At 36.4% G+C, this 16,483-nt stretch overlaps 1 protein-coding gene across 5 annotated transcripts in view; it reads left to right on the top strand.

The window, feature by feature from the left end:
* Vha100-2 (V-type ATPase subunit a family protein Vha100-2) overlaps positions 1-16,483 on the top strand; it is a 111,405-nt gene that overhangs the window by 91,117 nt on the left and 3,805 nt on the right. For 4 of the 5 annotated variants that reach the window (XM_019047960.2, XM_019047959.2, XM_019047964.2 and 1 more), the window contains 12 exons: positions 556-682; positions 1,767-1,943; positions 2,718-2,930; positions 3,795-3,945; positions 4,745-4,884; positions 5,817-6,050; positions 7,208-7,317; positions 8,150-8,274; positions 9,890-10,005; positions 10,633-10,743; positions 13,711-13,987; positions 15,393-15,564. In XM_019047960.2, the coding sequence (XP_018903505.2) occupies positions 556-682; positions 1,767-1,943; positions 2,718-2,930; positions 3,795-3,945; positions 4,745-4,884; positions 5,817-6,050; positions 7,208-7,317; positions 8,150-8,274; positions 9,890-10,005; positions 10,633-10,743; positions 13,711-13,987; positions 15,393-15,564 (1,953 nt within the window). The remainder of the gene's footprint in view (positions 1-555; positions 683-1,766; positions 1,944-2,717; positions 2,931-3,794; positions 3,946-4,744; positions 4,885-5,816; positions 6,051-7,207; positions 7,318-8,149; positions 8,275-9,889; positions 10,006-10,632; positions 10,744-13,710; positions 13,988-15,392; positions 15,565-16,483) is intronic. The other variant, XM_019047965.2, reaches the window with a different exon arrangement.

The following is a 16,483-nucleotide window of genomic DNA, read 5'->3' as shown; positions in this document are numbered from 1 at the left end:
TCTTAGGCAAGCTTCAACCATATCGGCGATGTAAGTCGGCAATCACATAACTTGGTTTGCGACGTCGCTGACTTCCTGTCATATTTTATTTTTTAAACGAAAAACTACTCAACAGCAATACTTTCAAACTATCTTGATTTTTTTTCTCCGTGCAAAGAAAATTTTGCATAAACTTCAAGGAATGATGTCAATTTGTTCTCCTTTAAAAGCATAACATAGAGGCGGAGATTTTCAGACACCGTAAACGAGATATGTGATTGCGGACTCACTCCGTCGATATGCTGCCAATGCCCAAACAGCACTCAGTTTTCAGCATACACCATTCACGGATGGATGCTGCCCCTGAAGCGTGTCCTAGAAAAGTCCAACTTCTCTCTATTTTTGCAAGAATGCCAAAACTTTAGGCCTAGCAGTATTTATTCCCTTCCTGAATCCAAACTGGAACATGCATCTGAAAGTTATCGTAGCAAATTCTCTCTAATCATCTGAGAGGGACAATAAGTTTTTTCCGCATGTACTCTGTGAGTAATGGAAGATTTTTTTGTCTGATGGTAGGTTTGTCGCTGGAGTTGTGCCGCGGGAAAGAGTGCCGGCGTTTGAGAGAATGTTGTGGCGAATCAGTCGTGGCAACGTATTCCTGAGACAAGCAGAATTAGAGGAGCCATTGGAAGACCCTGCTACGGTAAGTTCGAAAGACCCTAGCTTTTAGGACCTTAGCTGTTTCTCTAATCTGTCTTTAAGTTAAGAATCTTAGAGGCAAAACTGAGAGGAAATTACCCAAATCAGACAAAGGGGTCGCCCAATAAGGATAGCAACAGGGGATTTCAAATGAAACGAGGGAGTACCAACTCCCTGACAGGTTATGGGATGACATGGCACTGTGGCAGTTGGGTGTTGCAGAGTGCCAGAGACTGCTGCGAAAGCAGCTCTTATGTATGTATGTAATGAGGCATTCATTCATTTATGGCTCGTCAGTGAAACAATTGAATTAGTTCAATTAACTCACTCAGAATTTGAAAATGAGGTTACGTTCTATCATTTTGTATTGAACAATTGCCAATCAATCATCCAATTTATCGCAAATCAATATCCTCTCCAATCTATTAAAATCATTTTTAAGATGCTCGATGGACGGAGTAAGGAAGGGGAGTAAGACGGTCGATAGGCAGGAGTGAGAAAGGGGGGTTCAAAGGTCAGAATGTTAATAGAGTGGGTCTTTACTTTGAGAGACCTTTATTTTTTAGTCATGGACAGCTATATGTGGCCCTGTCAAGGTCGACTTCCAAAGAAGGAATCAAAATTCAATCAAAATTCGGAGTAGGAAGAAAGTCATCAAGAATATTGTTTGGCGGGAAATTTTTTTTGAAACATAGTTTTGTCATTCAGTTAAAATTATTTGCTCTTTTACCGTCAAGGAGCGACTTCGACAAAAACGCTGGCCGCAGGGCGCAGTGCTCCAGGGGGTTGAGCCACGTAGCGGCCAGCGGGCTGATTATTGAAAGTTTAAAGCAGCCCTATAAGACATCGAATTGCGATATATTACATGGTTAAGATAGGGCTATGTCTTGTCCTGTTGGGCTGAAATAGTTTCAATAATCGGCCCGCTGGGGGCAGAGCCCCCTAGTGTTGAATATTGCAAGAATGATGTAGCCGCTAAATCAGTGTATTCTTCAAAATATCAATTATTTGGGGGGGGGGGGGGATTCCTCTTTCATTCATGGTAGACAAGATGTGAAATTTTCCATGGTGATTGTTTATCTTTGCAGGGGAACGAAATTTACAAGACTGTTTTTGTAGCTTTCTTCCAAGGAGAGCAGTTGAAACATCGAGTCAAAAAAGTTTGTTCAGGATTCCATGCATCATTCTACCAATGTCCTAGCTCGCACACACAAAGACAAGAACTGCTAAAGGGCATAAAAACAAGATTAGCTGATCTTAATTTAGTAAGTAGTTTTTGGTCAATATAATCACTAAATAAGGCTAAAAATAAGGAATGTTTCCAATTAAACGAAATAAGGATCGCTGAACTTGAAAAAACTCAAACTTAGTGCTTTTATTTCTTAATTTGTACATAATTTTGGAGGATCTGCCACCTTCCTTCTTCACCTAAAAGTTTTATAAAAAGTTATAATTCTATTTCTTAGAGTGCTTATTTTTATCTATTTGGTATCTCAAATTGTGCTATCCAGTTATTTCAATTTCTCTTTAACTGAAATTTTACGTCCAAGAGTTAGCCATCCGAAGCCAAAATATTCTTCCTCTTTTTTATGTATATTTTTTTATATTTTGAAAAAATGTTTAAACCGTGCAAAGCATTTTTTTTCCAACCGAAAATCATACAATAAGTCCATTTCATTGGATAAGCAAATGCTTAAAAGTTTGTAGTTCACCAGAGACAAAATTCTGCCTTTAACTAGAAGTGTGTAATTATGGATTTTAAGTTTTGATGAAAGTAAAAGTTAATGAAAGCCCTTGGGCATAATGTAACCATATGATCATAACTGAAGAAATAACGACTGCTCAAAGAGTATGGAATGTATGTCTTATTCATCATGCAAGTGCTGACAAATAATACACTTTATCAGAACTAATGCCTAGTGCCGTGAAGAATTCGCTTGTCAGCACATATGTGGCCAAGATATCCAATGACCACTTCACTTTTCAATATACTGAAATGTTAGATGCATTTAATCCTTATTCCTACTCTTCAATTGTAGGTATTAAATCAAACACGAGATCACAAGCAAACTGTGTTACGCAGTGTAGCAGAAAAGCTTCACGGCTGGACAGTGCAAGTCCGGAAGATGAAAGCAATCTATCACACTTTAAACTTATTCAACATGGACGTAACCAAAAAATGCCTCATTGGAGAGTGTTGGGTGCCTGTCAACGATTTAACCTTCATTCGCAAAACTCTTTTAGATGGTAGTGTAAGTATCAAAATCTCTCATCCCAGCCCTATCAATTTCTGTTGAACCGATGTGTGCTGCCTTAATTTTCTGTAACCCATTTGCATACTAGTATTTTTTTGCCTGTTGTGCTTAGTGGCATAAAGTAACCAAGAGGGCAACTGAATACCCTTTAATGATCGGTAGTACAACATCCATAAAGTTATCTATCAGGCAGTCAGACAAACATGACCAAAACAATTGTCTATTGACCTTGCAAGTTAACTGGTCTATTCACAATTGTCCTGGGGTAACGATGGCAACGGGGTAACTATGTATGCAGATAATAGTTGAACAACCGTGCAAGTCAAATCATCTAAGCACTGACATCCCAGGACAGCGTCAAATATCGATTAAATAGATAATTGGCAAAAGATTTGACTTTTTCTTGAAAAAAGTTAGCACATTTGATGTATAGATCTTTCAAATAAATTTTTAACAGGTCATTTTTTTTGTCATATCAATTTTTTCCTCTTTTTTTTTTTTTGTAATCATGAACAAAAATGTCGATGAAATTTAAATGAATAGAATCTAAATGTGTATTAGCTATATATCATGAGGTGATTGCACAAGATTTTATTGCTTTTAAAATCAGAGATTATTATTATTAAAAAAAAGAAGCAAACTTTTAAAACAGAGCCATTTCCTCTTTTTCAAATTCGGAATCTTATTTTGCCAAATGGAGCTCGATTGAGAAGACAAGACACAGAGAAGACTCAAGCAAAGTACTGATTGTTGTCAGATCTCTCATATCAAGAAGATCAGTATTCTCCCTTCAAGTTCTAAAATGAGAAATGTTCTCGTTATTTTTCTTTTATTGAATTTGAGCATGTTATTTTGTTTCAGAAAGCTGTAGGCAGTTCAATTCCATCATTTCTAAATGTAATTGAGATGAACGAAAATCCTCCAACATTTCACCGCACGAATAAATTTACCGAGGGCTTTCAGAATCTAATTGATTCATACGGTATTGCTTGTTATCGTGAAGTTAATCCTGGTATGTCCTTCTCTCTAAAGACTGTTTATAAACTCAGAAAGGCTCCATCAAGTTTTAGTCTGAGAAAACACTTAATCAGCCAAAATGCACGATGAAATAACTTAAAATAGGATAAAGATTGCAAAACAAAAGAGAAAGCCCGTGGAATGTTTCAGTAGGGATTACACCTCCTTTTTCAACCAGAAACAAAAATGAGTGCAGCTCTTATGTTGTTTTTGTTACCGGTTGAAAAAAGAGGTATGGTCTTCTCTGAAGCGTCTCCTAAGGGATTTACATTTTTTTTCACAGCTTTTATCCTGCATTAAGTCGTCAATTGTTCTGAGAGGTTACTTAATAGTGTCAGCAACATAATAAACTGAACTGATAATAATAATAGGGGGAAACTAAAGTAAGCCTAAGTTTAGTGATGCCATTATTTGTACCGAATAGTAATAAATTTTATTTACCTCTTGAAATACTCATCAAAAGTAACCCTGAGAAATCCAAGTGCAAGTTTTAGCACTGTGCAGGGTTATCCTTCAGAGGGTGCAGATGTGCTTTGATTTGTTGCTTTGTTGCTTGATTCCTTTAAATTTTTTGCATTTTACAATGGTCAGAATAAAAATTTGGACAGTAGTGGCAATAATTGCTTTCTTCGCTATTCATTTTGGCAGATTGTTAATCGGAAAATAATAGGAATTTTTATTAAAATAAGTGAGGTCTTTTTCTCACCTTGATAAAAGGCCACTTTTTGTCCATGTCACTCTGCAACTATCATTTAACCAAATAATGGTTTTTCTCTTTTTGTCTTTTTGTCTAGCACTGTATACAATTATCACATTCCCATTTTTATTTGCTGTCATGTTTGGTGATGCGGGTCATGGAGCCATCCTAGCCATATTTGGAGGAATCATGATTTATTTTGAACAGATGTTTCTCAAGAAGAAATCAAATAATGAGGTAAAATATTCACCATTACGATCATTCTGAAAGTCAGATATATATCTATAGAGCAGCTCAAAGTGAAACGCTCAACAATGATGTAAATGACAACGATCATATCACTCATGATCCTGGAAACTTGATTACATTTTTCTCCGTAACATGATTTCTTAACTCACATGTTCATGATGGAAAGTTTTTAGTCACCCTGCAGTTTAGCATAAAAAATTAAGTAGGTATATTATTTTTTGCTCCAGTTTTCGCAGGAATGGATCAGGCTAATAATCGTGTTTTATAATTAATGTTCTGATAATCCTGAGTGCAATGTATTGTACATTTATATTGTCTTTAAACAAGTCCTCCCTCATATCCAATCCTGAAAGTTATGCTAAGAAATATTTCATATCAGCTTTTCAGTAAAAGTCACAGATTTTTTTTTTCTCATTGGCAAACTTCTGTGAGTAGATCCAGTTAAGTTTTTGACTTACTGCCAACCTCTGTCACAACAATATAAAATTCCCTCCGGGCAGCAATGAAACAATAACATTTGGTTTTCATGTTGCATGAAGCAATGACTACTACATCCAAAACTCTTGACTCACCTCCCATGGTGGATGGAAAAATGGATGGATGCAGACGTTGGGCGCAATTCATCAAACCACAGAGTTTAGTTCTTGATATCTAGCAAGTATTATTTCTCTTTTAGTTGGCAGTACTGCGAAATTTGGCTCAAAAGAGAACCGAATTTATTCGCCGAAATTCGCCCATTATCTCTGGAAGTGAAAGTCATCTGGGTGAGCTGAACCTGTAGTCGGCTTTGGAAGTTTTCCAGAGCCGATTGAAATCTTCACAAACTTTCTTGTTTTTAATCAGGAAGCTCCCAGAAAATAGGAGCAAATCTAATTGTCATTGTGTGAAATTTGTTGATTGTGATATTTGTTTTGCAACAGATTTGGAACATATTTTTTGGTGGTCGCTACATCATATTCCTGATGGGGCTGTTCTCTATATACACAGGAATCATTTACAACGATTTCTTCTCGAAAGCAGTCAATGCATTTGGCTCAAGCTGGTTTAGCAATTACAATGAATCCACTATTCTCAGTAACTCTGACATCACTTTAGATCCTGTTTATCAATACAAACAATATCCTTATCCTATAGGAGTCGACCCTGTTTGGCAAGTAAGTTAAACACCCTTTTATTTGTTTCATCCTTTACAATAAAACTCATCTTTTACTTTGCTGCAGACTTACTCATAGCCTAGAATGGGCCAGTGTCATAACATTTCTGCAACATATCTAAAAACTTGAATCCATGTAAAATTTCTTGGAGAAACCAAAAAGCTCATCATAAAGTTTAAAAAAGCACCTCTAAAGGGAGGAGAAGCCAATTAAAATTTGACCAATCATAGGCCAACTGTTGTATGATGTAACTAGGCCATGTTTCTGGCCGGGCTTCAGCCTACCAGAGAATGCGGACCGTCGCTACAGACCGCTAAAAATATTGTTTGAATTGAGTCCAGATTTTGGTCACTTCAAAATCAATTATCTCCGTATTTTGAGTGAAAAAAGTTCAAAATGGGGGAAATTCAATTTGGGAAGCTGAACTCACTTTATATCTTAAGTGAATGACTTAAAACAAATTCATATATGTCTTGATATCCTTGTAAAAAAATGAATGTAAATAACCCATTCAGTGAACAAAATTCATTTTTATAATATGTTTTCAAGTGTAAATAATTTGTGAAGGTAAACAAGAACCAAAAATATCCGAAGTATTAAATTGAAAGCAAAGCTGTGAAAAGTGTAAAATATGACTTAAAGAAGCCAAACAGATATTATGAATTAAATGAAAAATCAACGCGTTTCGGGGACAACTTAGATTGCAAACGACGAATCCTTCCTGAAAAAGAGGGCAAGTGGTCTTCAAACGCATCAGTTCTTCATTTAATTCATGAAGTCAGTTAAGTTTTCTAATTTTAAGCTGCATTTGTCAATTTTGCAATTTTTCAGTTTCAAATATTTTAAAAATACATATAAATAATTAAATATGAAGTTTTGGAGTTTTTTTTGGAGGCAAATTTCTGAACGATTTTTTGAAAATTTATAAACTGAAAGTATGAGGCACCATTATATGCCCAAATCTAATGAGCTTTCGAGTAAGAAAGGCGATGAAATTGGAGATACATACAAGAATTTTTGTAACTTTAATTGCCCCTAAGTGAACTGTAGTTCATTTTTTATTGGGTTGCACGTATGTTTGTCACGGCATATCCATCGCAATTTCGTCCGGTCTTCAGATTTCCTCTGCTTTATACATTTAAAATTTTCTGTTACAGATTTCTAGCAATAAAATAGTTTTCTTCAATTCATTCAAAATGAAGTTATCAATCATATTTGGGGTGGTGCATATGATATTTGGTGTCATGCTGAGTGTTATCAACCATATGTAAGTCCTCCGGAAATCTTCTTTTATTAGTTCTTTAATAGATGTCCAGATAGTATATTATCAGCAATTAGGTATAGCTCTCAGTCTGTTGAACACGTTGACTGCCTTACTAGCCCATATGAGCCAGCAGTGACTGGTCCCACAAGGACAAAAAAAGAGGCGAGAAAAGTAGAAATGACAGTGGAAAAAATTAGTGCTCTCTTCATGAAACTCCATTGCTGCTGTGACCGATCATATTATATTCCTAGAAATACTAGGAAACGGTTTGGTTTCCATGGAAAATTCAAATCCCCCCTCCTTTTTTTTAAAAATCAAGTTGGTAAAAATTGCTCTCCTTAAAAATTTGCCTTTTTCAGTGGAATATCACAATTAGACGGTGTAAGTCTGCAATCACATAATTCGGTTTGCGACGTCGCAGACTTCCTGTCATACTTTACTTTTTAAACGGAAAACCACTCAACATCAATTCTTTAAAACTGCTGTGATTTCTCTTTTCTGTGCAAAGACAATTCTGCATGAACTTCAAGTAATTATGTTAATTTGTTCTCCTTCAAAAAAATAACATAGAGGCGGAAATTTTCAGACTCTGCAAACGAGTTATGTGATTGCCGACTTTCGCCGTCGAATCACATCATGCATAGGGATTAATGTCGGAATTCGCGGGTGGGCAAATTGTTTTTCAAAAGAATCTTTGCAGAGAAAACTGGAGAACGTATTCATTATCGCATTTGTGTAGTAAAACTAGTATTTTCATTTTTGACAAAGAGCCCTAGTCTATCAGATGTAATTGGCCACATGTTCTTAAGTGTCTTTTTTTTCTGTTTGATTTCAGCCACTTCAAAAGGAAAATGAGTATTATTTTGGAGTTCCTACCTCAGTTAATCCTTCTTATCCTTCTATTTTTTTACATGGTCATGCTCATGTTCATGAAGTGGACTCTATATGGTCCTCAGAACCGTAAGTTCAGATTAAATTCCTGTTTTCCTTTTTTATCCAATCAATAAGTTTGTACAGTATTACCGTTCTGCATATGCAACCCCGACGGCAAATTACGCAACATTACACCGAAAAATTTCCCAATTGTGCATGCCATTACGCAGAAAAATTGTTGAATTACGCTGCAATTATGCAATTTAAGTCAAATTATGCACAATTTTATGCTTATTTTAAAATTCCGAAATATTTTTGTTTCCTGTGTAAGGTAAGAATCTAGAAGCAAAGTTTGTAACATTACTTCTAGGTTAAAAACTATCTTCCATACCAACTATGACCATATACCACTGGCAAGGCCAGGCAAAGTGTACCTAACCTAAAAACGGCAATAATAAACTGAAATTATTAAAAAAAAACTTCAATTACTTATGATTTCGCATTTGTGCAGATTTCTTCAAATTACGCAGTTATTACGCATTATGCAGCCATTACGCGGAGTCACTCAACTACGCAGAATGGTAACACTGAGTTTGTTAGCATAGGCTCGAGAAAAAAAGGAAAAAATTGAGTGTGGGATAGCTGACCCTCCCATCCCCATTTCGGGGAATTTTTAAACATGTTCCACTCAATCTTCCTTTTCTCTTGTCAGTTTGGATATCATCTGTAAGACAGCTGTATGTATAATATGGGTTGCTCACAACATTGATTTATTTGTGAGAATGAACTTTAAAAGTCATTATATTGGTTTTTTGTGGTGTTTTGTTTGATCCTAAAACAATGATGACTTCAGCCGGTCATCTGGAAGTTGATGTCAAAGTACTACTCCAAAAGTCATTAAGCATTAAAGGTGATAAATAATCTCAAGATTTTCCTCTTTCGTACGTATTTAATAAAGTGGAAAGAAACTGAATACTAATAATTTTCAGTATTCTGGCCTCCTTGAGTGCTATGTGCCAATTATGCTTAAAAATCAGGCTTTGGTGCTTAAATATTGGGGAGGCTAGGCCATTATGATGCCCACTGCCAAACTCGCAATAGACTGATTTAGTGACTTAAGTCAGTTGATATAATATTGTACTCTCGGTTCAAACCAAAACAAATAATATAACCTAACATAGCCTCATGTACAAATTCTTCGTCTGTCAAGTGTGTTAATTCATTACAATTTAGCCATTGACAGGTTACAAATCAATTAAAGACTCATTAAACTAGAGAAATTTTTATTGTAAGAAACATTTGGGCGCATTTTTAACCACCATGACGGAAAGGACATGAATCAAAAACATGGTTATGAGTTTTTTTTACTATTGAACTATGATTTAGCTACTAAATCAGTCTATGATGAAGCAACTTGTTGAAGAACAAATCGGTAGAGCTCTCAATGCAATGAATGCACAGCCTGAGAAAAAAAAGATTCGAGAGTGGGACAGAGACGCGTACCCAACAGCACAGTGTATCCAAAGTATTAATTTGGCTCCTAGAAAATTGTAGATGACTCTCAAAAATTGAGTTTTCCAGCCGAAGTGGCTCCTAAAATTTTACGGGGGAGGCAAATTTCTGATAATTTTACAGCAATCAACTTCAGCTCCTATGAAAAAATTGATTTTTAGTCATTATTTTCTATCAAATTATGTTTCAGCGCTAAAGACCAGCCCCCGATGTGCACCATCTATCCTAATTATGTTTATCAATATGATGCTTTTCAAAAACAACGAACCATTTCCAGGCTGTGACGAATATATGTATGATAATCAGGTATCTACAATTATTGCACTCTTTTTTGTTTACTCAGTTTAGCTTGCTGCAAAATTTTCCAAAATCCTCAATAGGTTTATTTCAAACTTTAGCTGAAAGAGTTGTTTCTGCTGGAAATAGCTGAAATATCATGATGAGCGCATTGGAAAAGTCTGAAATTTGTTCTGAACACTGGATTTACGCAGATGATTTGCGAGTTTTGGAGCCTCTTGCCTGTACAGTCTACCTTAGCAAAAACATAATTTGACACAGATAAGCCACTTCACTTCCACATTTCCATGGGAAGCTCTAAATGGCCGCTGTCATGTGTCATAATCTTCCAATTAAAAACAGACAACAAGCGTAATTCTACATATTAAACTTAACTTGGAAAGCAGGGAAAAGAGTGTGTCTGATAAATGGAGTATGTAGTGTTGTTTATTTTCAATTGAAAAACTGCGTCATGGAAACCCATTACTGATTAAACTTCAGTTTGGTTTAAAATTTTTTGTGGAAATGTTTTGAACATACATTATATCAGTAGCTTCAGTTTCTCGATAATTTTGCTGCACCCATTGCTGTAACCCATTTCTGGTGTGATTTTTTTTTTTTTTCATTTTCTGACAACTTCTGTGTTTTTCTTTTCAGGAATTTATTCAGAGACTTATTGTTTTTTTCTCGTTCCTCTGTATCCCGGTCATGCTATTCGGAAAACCGATCTACCTTATATATTTTGCCAATAAGCCCACCAAACGTCACGTAAGTCGATTGGATGCTCAACAGTGCTATTCGAATATACATTCTTCTGTGTTCTCTTGTTTTCCCAGTTTTGCCCTGCTTTTTTTCTAGTAAATAGTGTCTCGGTCAGTGACTGACCAGGACAGTCATGGATACTGCAATGAGCCAATATGGTACGTACCATACTACCATGCGGGAGGGAAATTCAGTTAAAATATTCAAGTGGTGGGGCATCTTCAAATGAATATTTCAATTTTAAGGAAAAAGGAACATGAGAGTATTTTTTGCTAAAATTGTTGAATACAGCGAAGCAGATTCTAAAAATTAAAAATTATGTATTCTTAAATAATATAAGATTTTTGTTGGCGCCACATTTCTTAGCATTCAGTGCGCCGTCCTTTATGAACATTGTGTCTTTTTTTGGTGAGAAGTGTGTCTAGGGAATCATTGAATCAGGTGTACAAATATTTGTGTAGACCGTCAAAAAGAACGAATGGAAGGAAAAAATAGCATTATTGACACATATTAATTTCTTATCTGCCGAATCATGACTGCTGAGACAATGGGACAGTCTGTACTTCCGTAGTTGCTTATGAGATGTCTGCTTTCATTGAACTTGGAAGTTCTAATTTGAGCTTTTGGGTAGCTTTAATTGTGCCGTTTGTCGTCTTGGGAATTTAATGGTAAAAGAAAACTTCTCGTATCTTTCAGATCAGACAAGTCGGCTTTGAATATGTCTCTTCTATATATTTTCAGAATGCTTATAGCTTGAAAATGGTGATCCAACACCAATGCTTTCTGTGTAGTTTGTTCATCCTCGTCAAAGCTCGTTGAAATATTGTATAAACTCCTCTCAGAAATGTGGAGACCTTGTCTCTTTTCATATTTTGCTCCAAAATTGGAATACCCTTAAGATATGAAGCAGGTAACCTCACAAGCATGCCAAGTTTAGAGGAAAACAACCAAACAGTAGTAAGCAAATTTTTGAAAACTTTTTTCAATCGAAGTTTTCGGTATTGACAAATCATTTGTGCAAAGATTGTAACAACCAGCCATATGAAAGAGAAGTATTTTACAATTAGTAGTTCATGATTTGCCTATTATGAAATGAAGAGGTAGGTAGTGTCAAATGTATGGATCTCCCAAAATCCGTCAAAACTGCAGAGGACAAGGTGTAGTTTAAACCTGCACGATCGAAAATTAAAAACAACTGATCAGATCCAAGAGTGATTGATTGAATAATTCTCTTAAAATTTCTTTCTCAATGGAAGCTAACCTGGATTTTTTTTCTTTTGTTAAATCTTCATTTTCCAGAGGTAAAATTGATCTTGCCGTAAAACACTCAAAAAAATGGTCAAAGCTCCTGAGGGGCTTTGGGAAGGTAGGGCTATGTTGCAGCTAGGCGTCGCAGAGCTTCAGAGAGCTCTGTAAAAGCGGCTCATATGTATTTAAAAATGGTTAAAAAACTTTGGTCTTACTGAGAATAGTACTCAGGAATACCCAAAGTTCTCAAAGACGGCTTAAGCAAATCATAATCTGTCCGAGTCAAATTCAAGAACAGGATTGCATACTGAAGTAAGTCAAGAATCTGACGAGAAGTAATCGAGTATTCCAAATGTTTGCTTAATTCGGTATTTGTAGTTGAAATCGGTTTGATAGAGGCAATTAAGTAATTTTACAAACATCGGTAGCATCATGTGAACAGTATTCTATCTTAATTACTTAATCGGTGTTAAAACCAGTGACTCCAAGGTCATCTTGCTTCCCTCTTATTTTTTGTGACAATCTTGCAACACTTTTTTCAAAGATTTCATCACATATATTAATTTAAATACATCTTTTAGAAAGAATAAGTTGATTTTCAAACTCTTCTTTGCTTAATGAGGATATCATAGACTGCGAGTACTCTTCTTATCATGGGAAGCCTTAAAATGGCAAGAACTCTTCTTCTTAGACTTTTCGTAGCGGCACTCAGCATTTATCTTTTCGTCTGCTGGCTACAGCTTTGGAGTGGAAATGCTTGAAAATTTAAGAGTAAGTCCCCCAGCAATTCGGAGGAGAGTAATATGCAACTGAAAGTAATTGGTTGTCAAACTCTTAAAGACATTTGTTGAGAGATAATTTTTTCTTCTAAGCTGTAGTCGATTCTTTCTGCTGTCCTGGGTGTCCAACATTTGTAAGAACAATATTGGAGATCTGCTTGGTAGATCTTCAGATTTAACTCTGTTAAAAAATGAAATTTTGGAAAGTCAGAGAGCTTATAGTTCTGTGGTACGTCATGCTATGGATTGTTTGACCTACTGTTTGAACCCATGGAAAAGGCTTGATTATGATGGTGTTTGCAAAGAACATCTTAATAATAGATTCTTTACCATAGATTCAAATAAGAAAATATTGATCATTGATAATTTATGCTTCACCTTTAATGGGTTGGTTGCGCTGGTCACAGAATCGTCTTTTGATGCTTGATTCTTGCAGATAAGCTAAAAATAATAAATCCGTCTAAACTGCAACTTTCTACAATCAATATTAACGGAAATATCGCCCATTGAAAAGTCGGGTTATTGACGTCATCCACCACGGTAATGACACCCGTGGTTTCTTCCACCTTGCTTCCATCAGTCAGTGACGAACTGGTTACTCAACGTGAAACTTGGATGGAAACAGGGTGGAAGGAACCAAGGATGTCACTACCGTGGTGGATGACGTCAAAAGCCCGACTTTTCAATGGGCGATATTTCGGTTAATATTGAACGCAGTAAGTTGCGGTTTGGATGGATTTAATTACTGTTACCTAAACAAGATTTAAGCATCAGAACACGATTCTGTGACCAGCGCAACTGACCCATTCATTACATTAACCGAACTAGAAACTTTTTTTGAAGTTAAGGAGACCCCTCTGATAAAAGCATACTACAATGTTGGACACTCAGGCTTATTTGTTGGGTAGCCAAAGTGTTGCATGTTGCATGTATGTTGTGTGTGTAGTTTTCGAGTAACGGCGAGGCTCACCAGGGGATAGAATTGCAGGAAAGTCGGAACATGGATGTGGAGACAGACGTGGTCACAGCCGAAACGCAGGAAACCCTGGAGACTCTGATGGCGCAGACGGAGACGGAGCAAGATGTCCAGCCTGTGGAGGAACATGAAGAACCGAGTGAAATCTTCATTCACCAGGTCATTCACACGATAGAGTACGTTCTTAGCACGGTCTCGCACACTGCGTCCTACCTCCGACTCTGGGCGCTCTCCCTCGCTCATGCACGTAAGTATTTATATTCCTACTTTTTTTTGGGGGGGGGGGTTGCTGTGCTAAGGAAGAACGCCGAATGAACATTCGAGAGTTGCCAAATTTACTTCGACAAAATGATCATTTTTTAGGAAAGTTATGAATATTTTTCCTTTGAATTTTCGAAATCTTCGGTGAAATTGCGAACAATATTATCTAGAAAAATTGGGAAGGAAATAGTTATAAGTTTACCAGGAAATTCGCGTTTTATTAAAGGAAACTTGGCAACGCCTGAAGGTTCATACAGCGTTTTTCCTTAGCACAGCAGAATAGACAAGGTACGAATGTAAGCAAGCATTCTGATACATGTCCTTACCAGAATTTCATATATCACATAATGTGCGCAATAAAAATTACTTAAATAACTCATAACTAAGATATCAATGTTTTTATTTTACATTGGTGAAGAAAATTTGGAATTCCCTGTTCACAAGAAGAACAGTGGTCCACTTAAATCAAATCTTGCACTACAAAGGTTTTGGCAGGTTTCTTAATTGATCGGTGCTCCCTCTGCACTTTTTGTTGTTCAAAGTGTTAAGAACGTGCAACAGCTGAGGTGAAGCACCGAGATTCAGGTTGCCAAATTTTTATACTGCAGAGACTGTTACTAAGATGTTTAGTGCGTGATTTGATTCATATTAACTTTTGTTTTTTCATGAGCGGCAGTTTTGAATTTAAGTGTCATGTAACGTTAAATATCTTAGTCAGGAGTTGATTTCAGTTATTTCCGTTGCAAGAATCGTTTTTCATGTGAAAGTTTGGTTAAATACTGGGTTGAAAATGCTCAAATGTATACCTTGTCTACTGGCCCATCAATGTTGTTCAATCGTTCGGGGGTGACAAGTCTGTAAAAGAGTTTTTTTTAGAAAATCGTAGTTGCACCAAGGTAAAGTAAAAAGGAAGTTAGAATTAAAATTTAATCAATTTTTTACCCTAGAGCCTTTATTACAATGTCGCAAAATTGCCAATAACAGTCCATTCTTGTTTAAGTAAACAATTAAACACATTTATCAAGAAAACCAACAGAAAGGCCACACCTGACAACTTGAGGACAAATTGGAACACTCTAGCTACCCAACCTATAGGCTTGATTGTCCAATATTATATGTTCTCATTGAAGGGCTCTCCTTAGCTTTAAGCAGAAATTCAACATCATAAGTTGAAAATTCTGTTTGTGCAACTGGGCAAGGTAGATACAAACCCTATCCCGATGCCTCGAAAATTTTGTAAGATCTACATTTTTCAACCTACTTAGCCACTCTGTTCGGGTAAAAACAATAGTTTTGGTTTTCTGCATTTGACATTGAACGCAAAGCAAATGCTCACTTCTTTTACAATGCTCTTCACAGTTTAACATCTTTCTTTTTGATTCCTTTTGCAGAACTGTCGGACGTTTTATGGGGCATGGTTCTGAAGATTGGACTCCAAAGAGAGAGCCACGTAGGTGCTCTAGTATTGTTTATAATGTTTGCCCTCTGGGCTGTGTTCACTGTTGCCATTTTAGTCATGATGGAAGGTCTCTCAGCATTCCTTCATACACTCCGTCTTCATTGGTGAGTGATTGGTAGCATCTTACTCTTTCATTCTGACATGACACTAAGCTTCAAGGCAGCTGATATAGTTCAGCTCAGGCTCGTGATGATTTCTCGTTGAACTTATCAGAAGCAAATCTCAAGGTTTTTGAAAGTAGAGGAGTTCTATTATCTGTGTGGGGCAAACGTTTAAGGATACTCCAATGCTCAATGCAAACCTCATTTATGTTTACGCTGGTTTGATGCAGAAGCAAATATCAGCCATTCTGAACCTCCTTCCCTCAACAGTATCCTGTTATATACTGTAAGTCAGATATATTTTGACAGAGAAGTTTGTCCCCTTCAATCTTGATCAGTCTGTCTCTTGAAGTAACATCTGCTGGATTGCAGGCAGTCTGGAAAACCAGGAACGTCAGGGAATTTGCAACAACCCGAAAAAGTCAGTGAATTCCCCTAAGAAGTCAGGGAATTTCATGGGTTAGTGCTTAGCAGAAGTGAGTGTAATTTAAAGGAAAAAAACGAAAGTGGAAGTTTTATTCAAATGACAGGGAAAGTCAGGGAATTTGAAGATGAAGAAATCTTGGCAACCCTGAAAGATTTCAACCCCAGTGAAAAAATCATAGCCAGCAGAAGAAGAGAAACTTGTTGAAGCCCATGATCGCTGTTTCCACCAGTAGATTGATAATTTTTATTTTTGGGCCTGAGGTGCCATAAGCTGGGAGGGTCGCTGTTGGTGATAAAATGAAAACAATTGCAGAAATGGATGTTTTTAAGGTGACCTTTAAAGGAAGTTGCGTTTTTGTTCTGGATAGAGGTTTTGAACGAGGAAAGCCAATTTTAAAGGAAAAGATGTGTTTACATGAACTGTATGTAACAGAAAAATTGAAAATCTGCATCATGATTAAAATTTATCAATTATATCATAATGCCTCGCAAAATA

Source organism: Bemisia tabaci, chromosome 9, assembly GCF_918797505.1.
Source record: "Bemisia tabaci chromosome 9, PGI_BMITA_v3".
In the NCBI taxonomy this organism is placed as follows: domain Eukaryota; kingdom Metazoa; phylum Arthropoda; class Insecta; order Hemiptera; family Aleyrodidae; genus Bemisia; species Bemisia tabaci.
The sequence above is the reverse complement of the archived record's forward strand: the minus strand, read 5'-3'. Positions and strand labels throughout refer to the sequence as shown.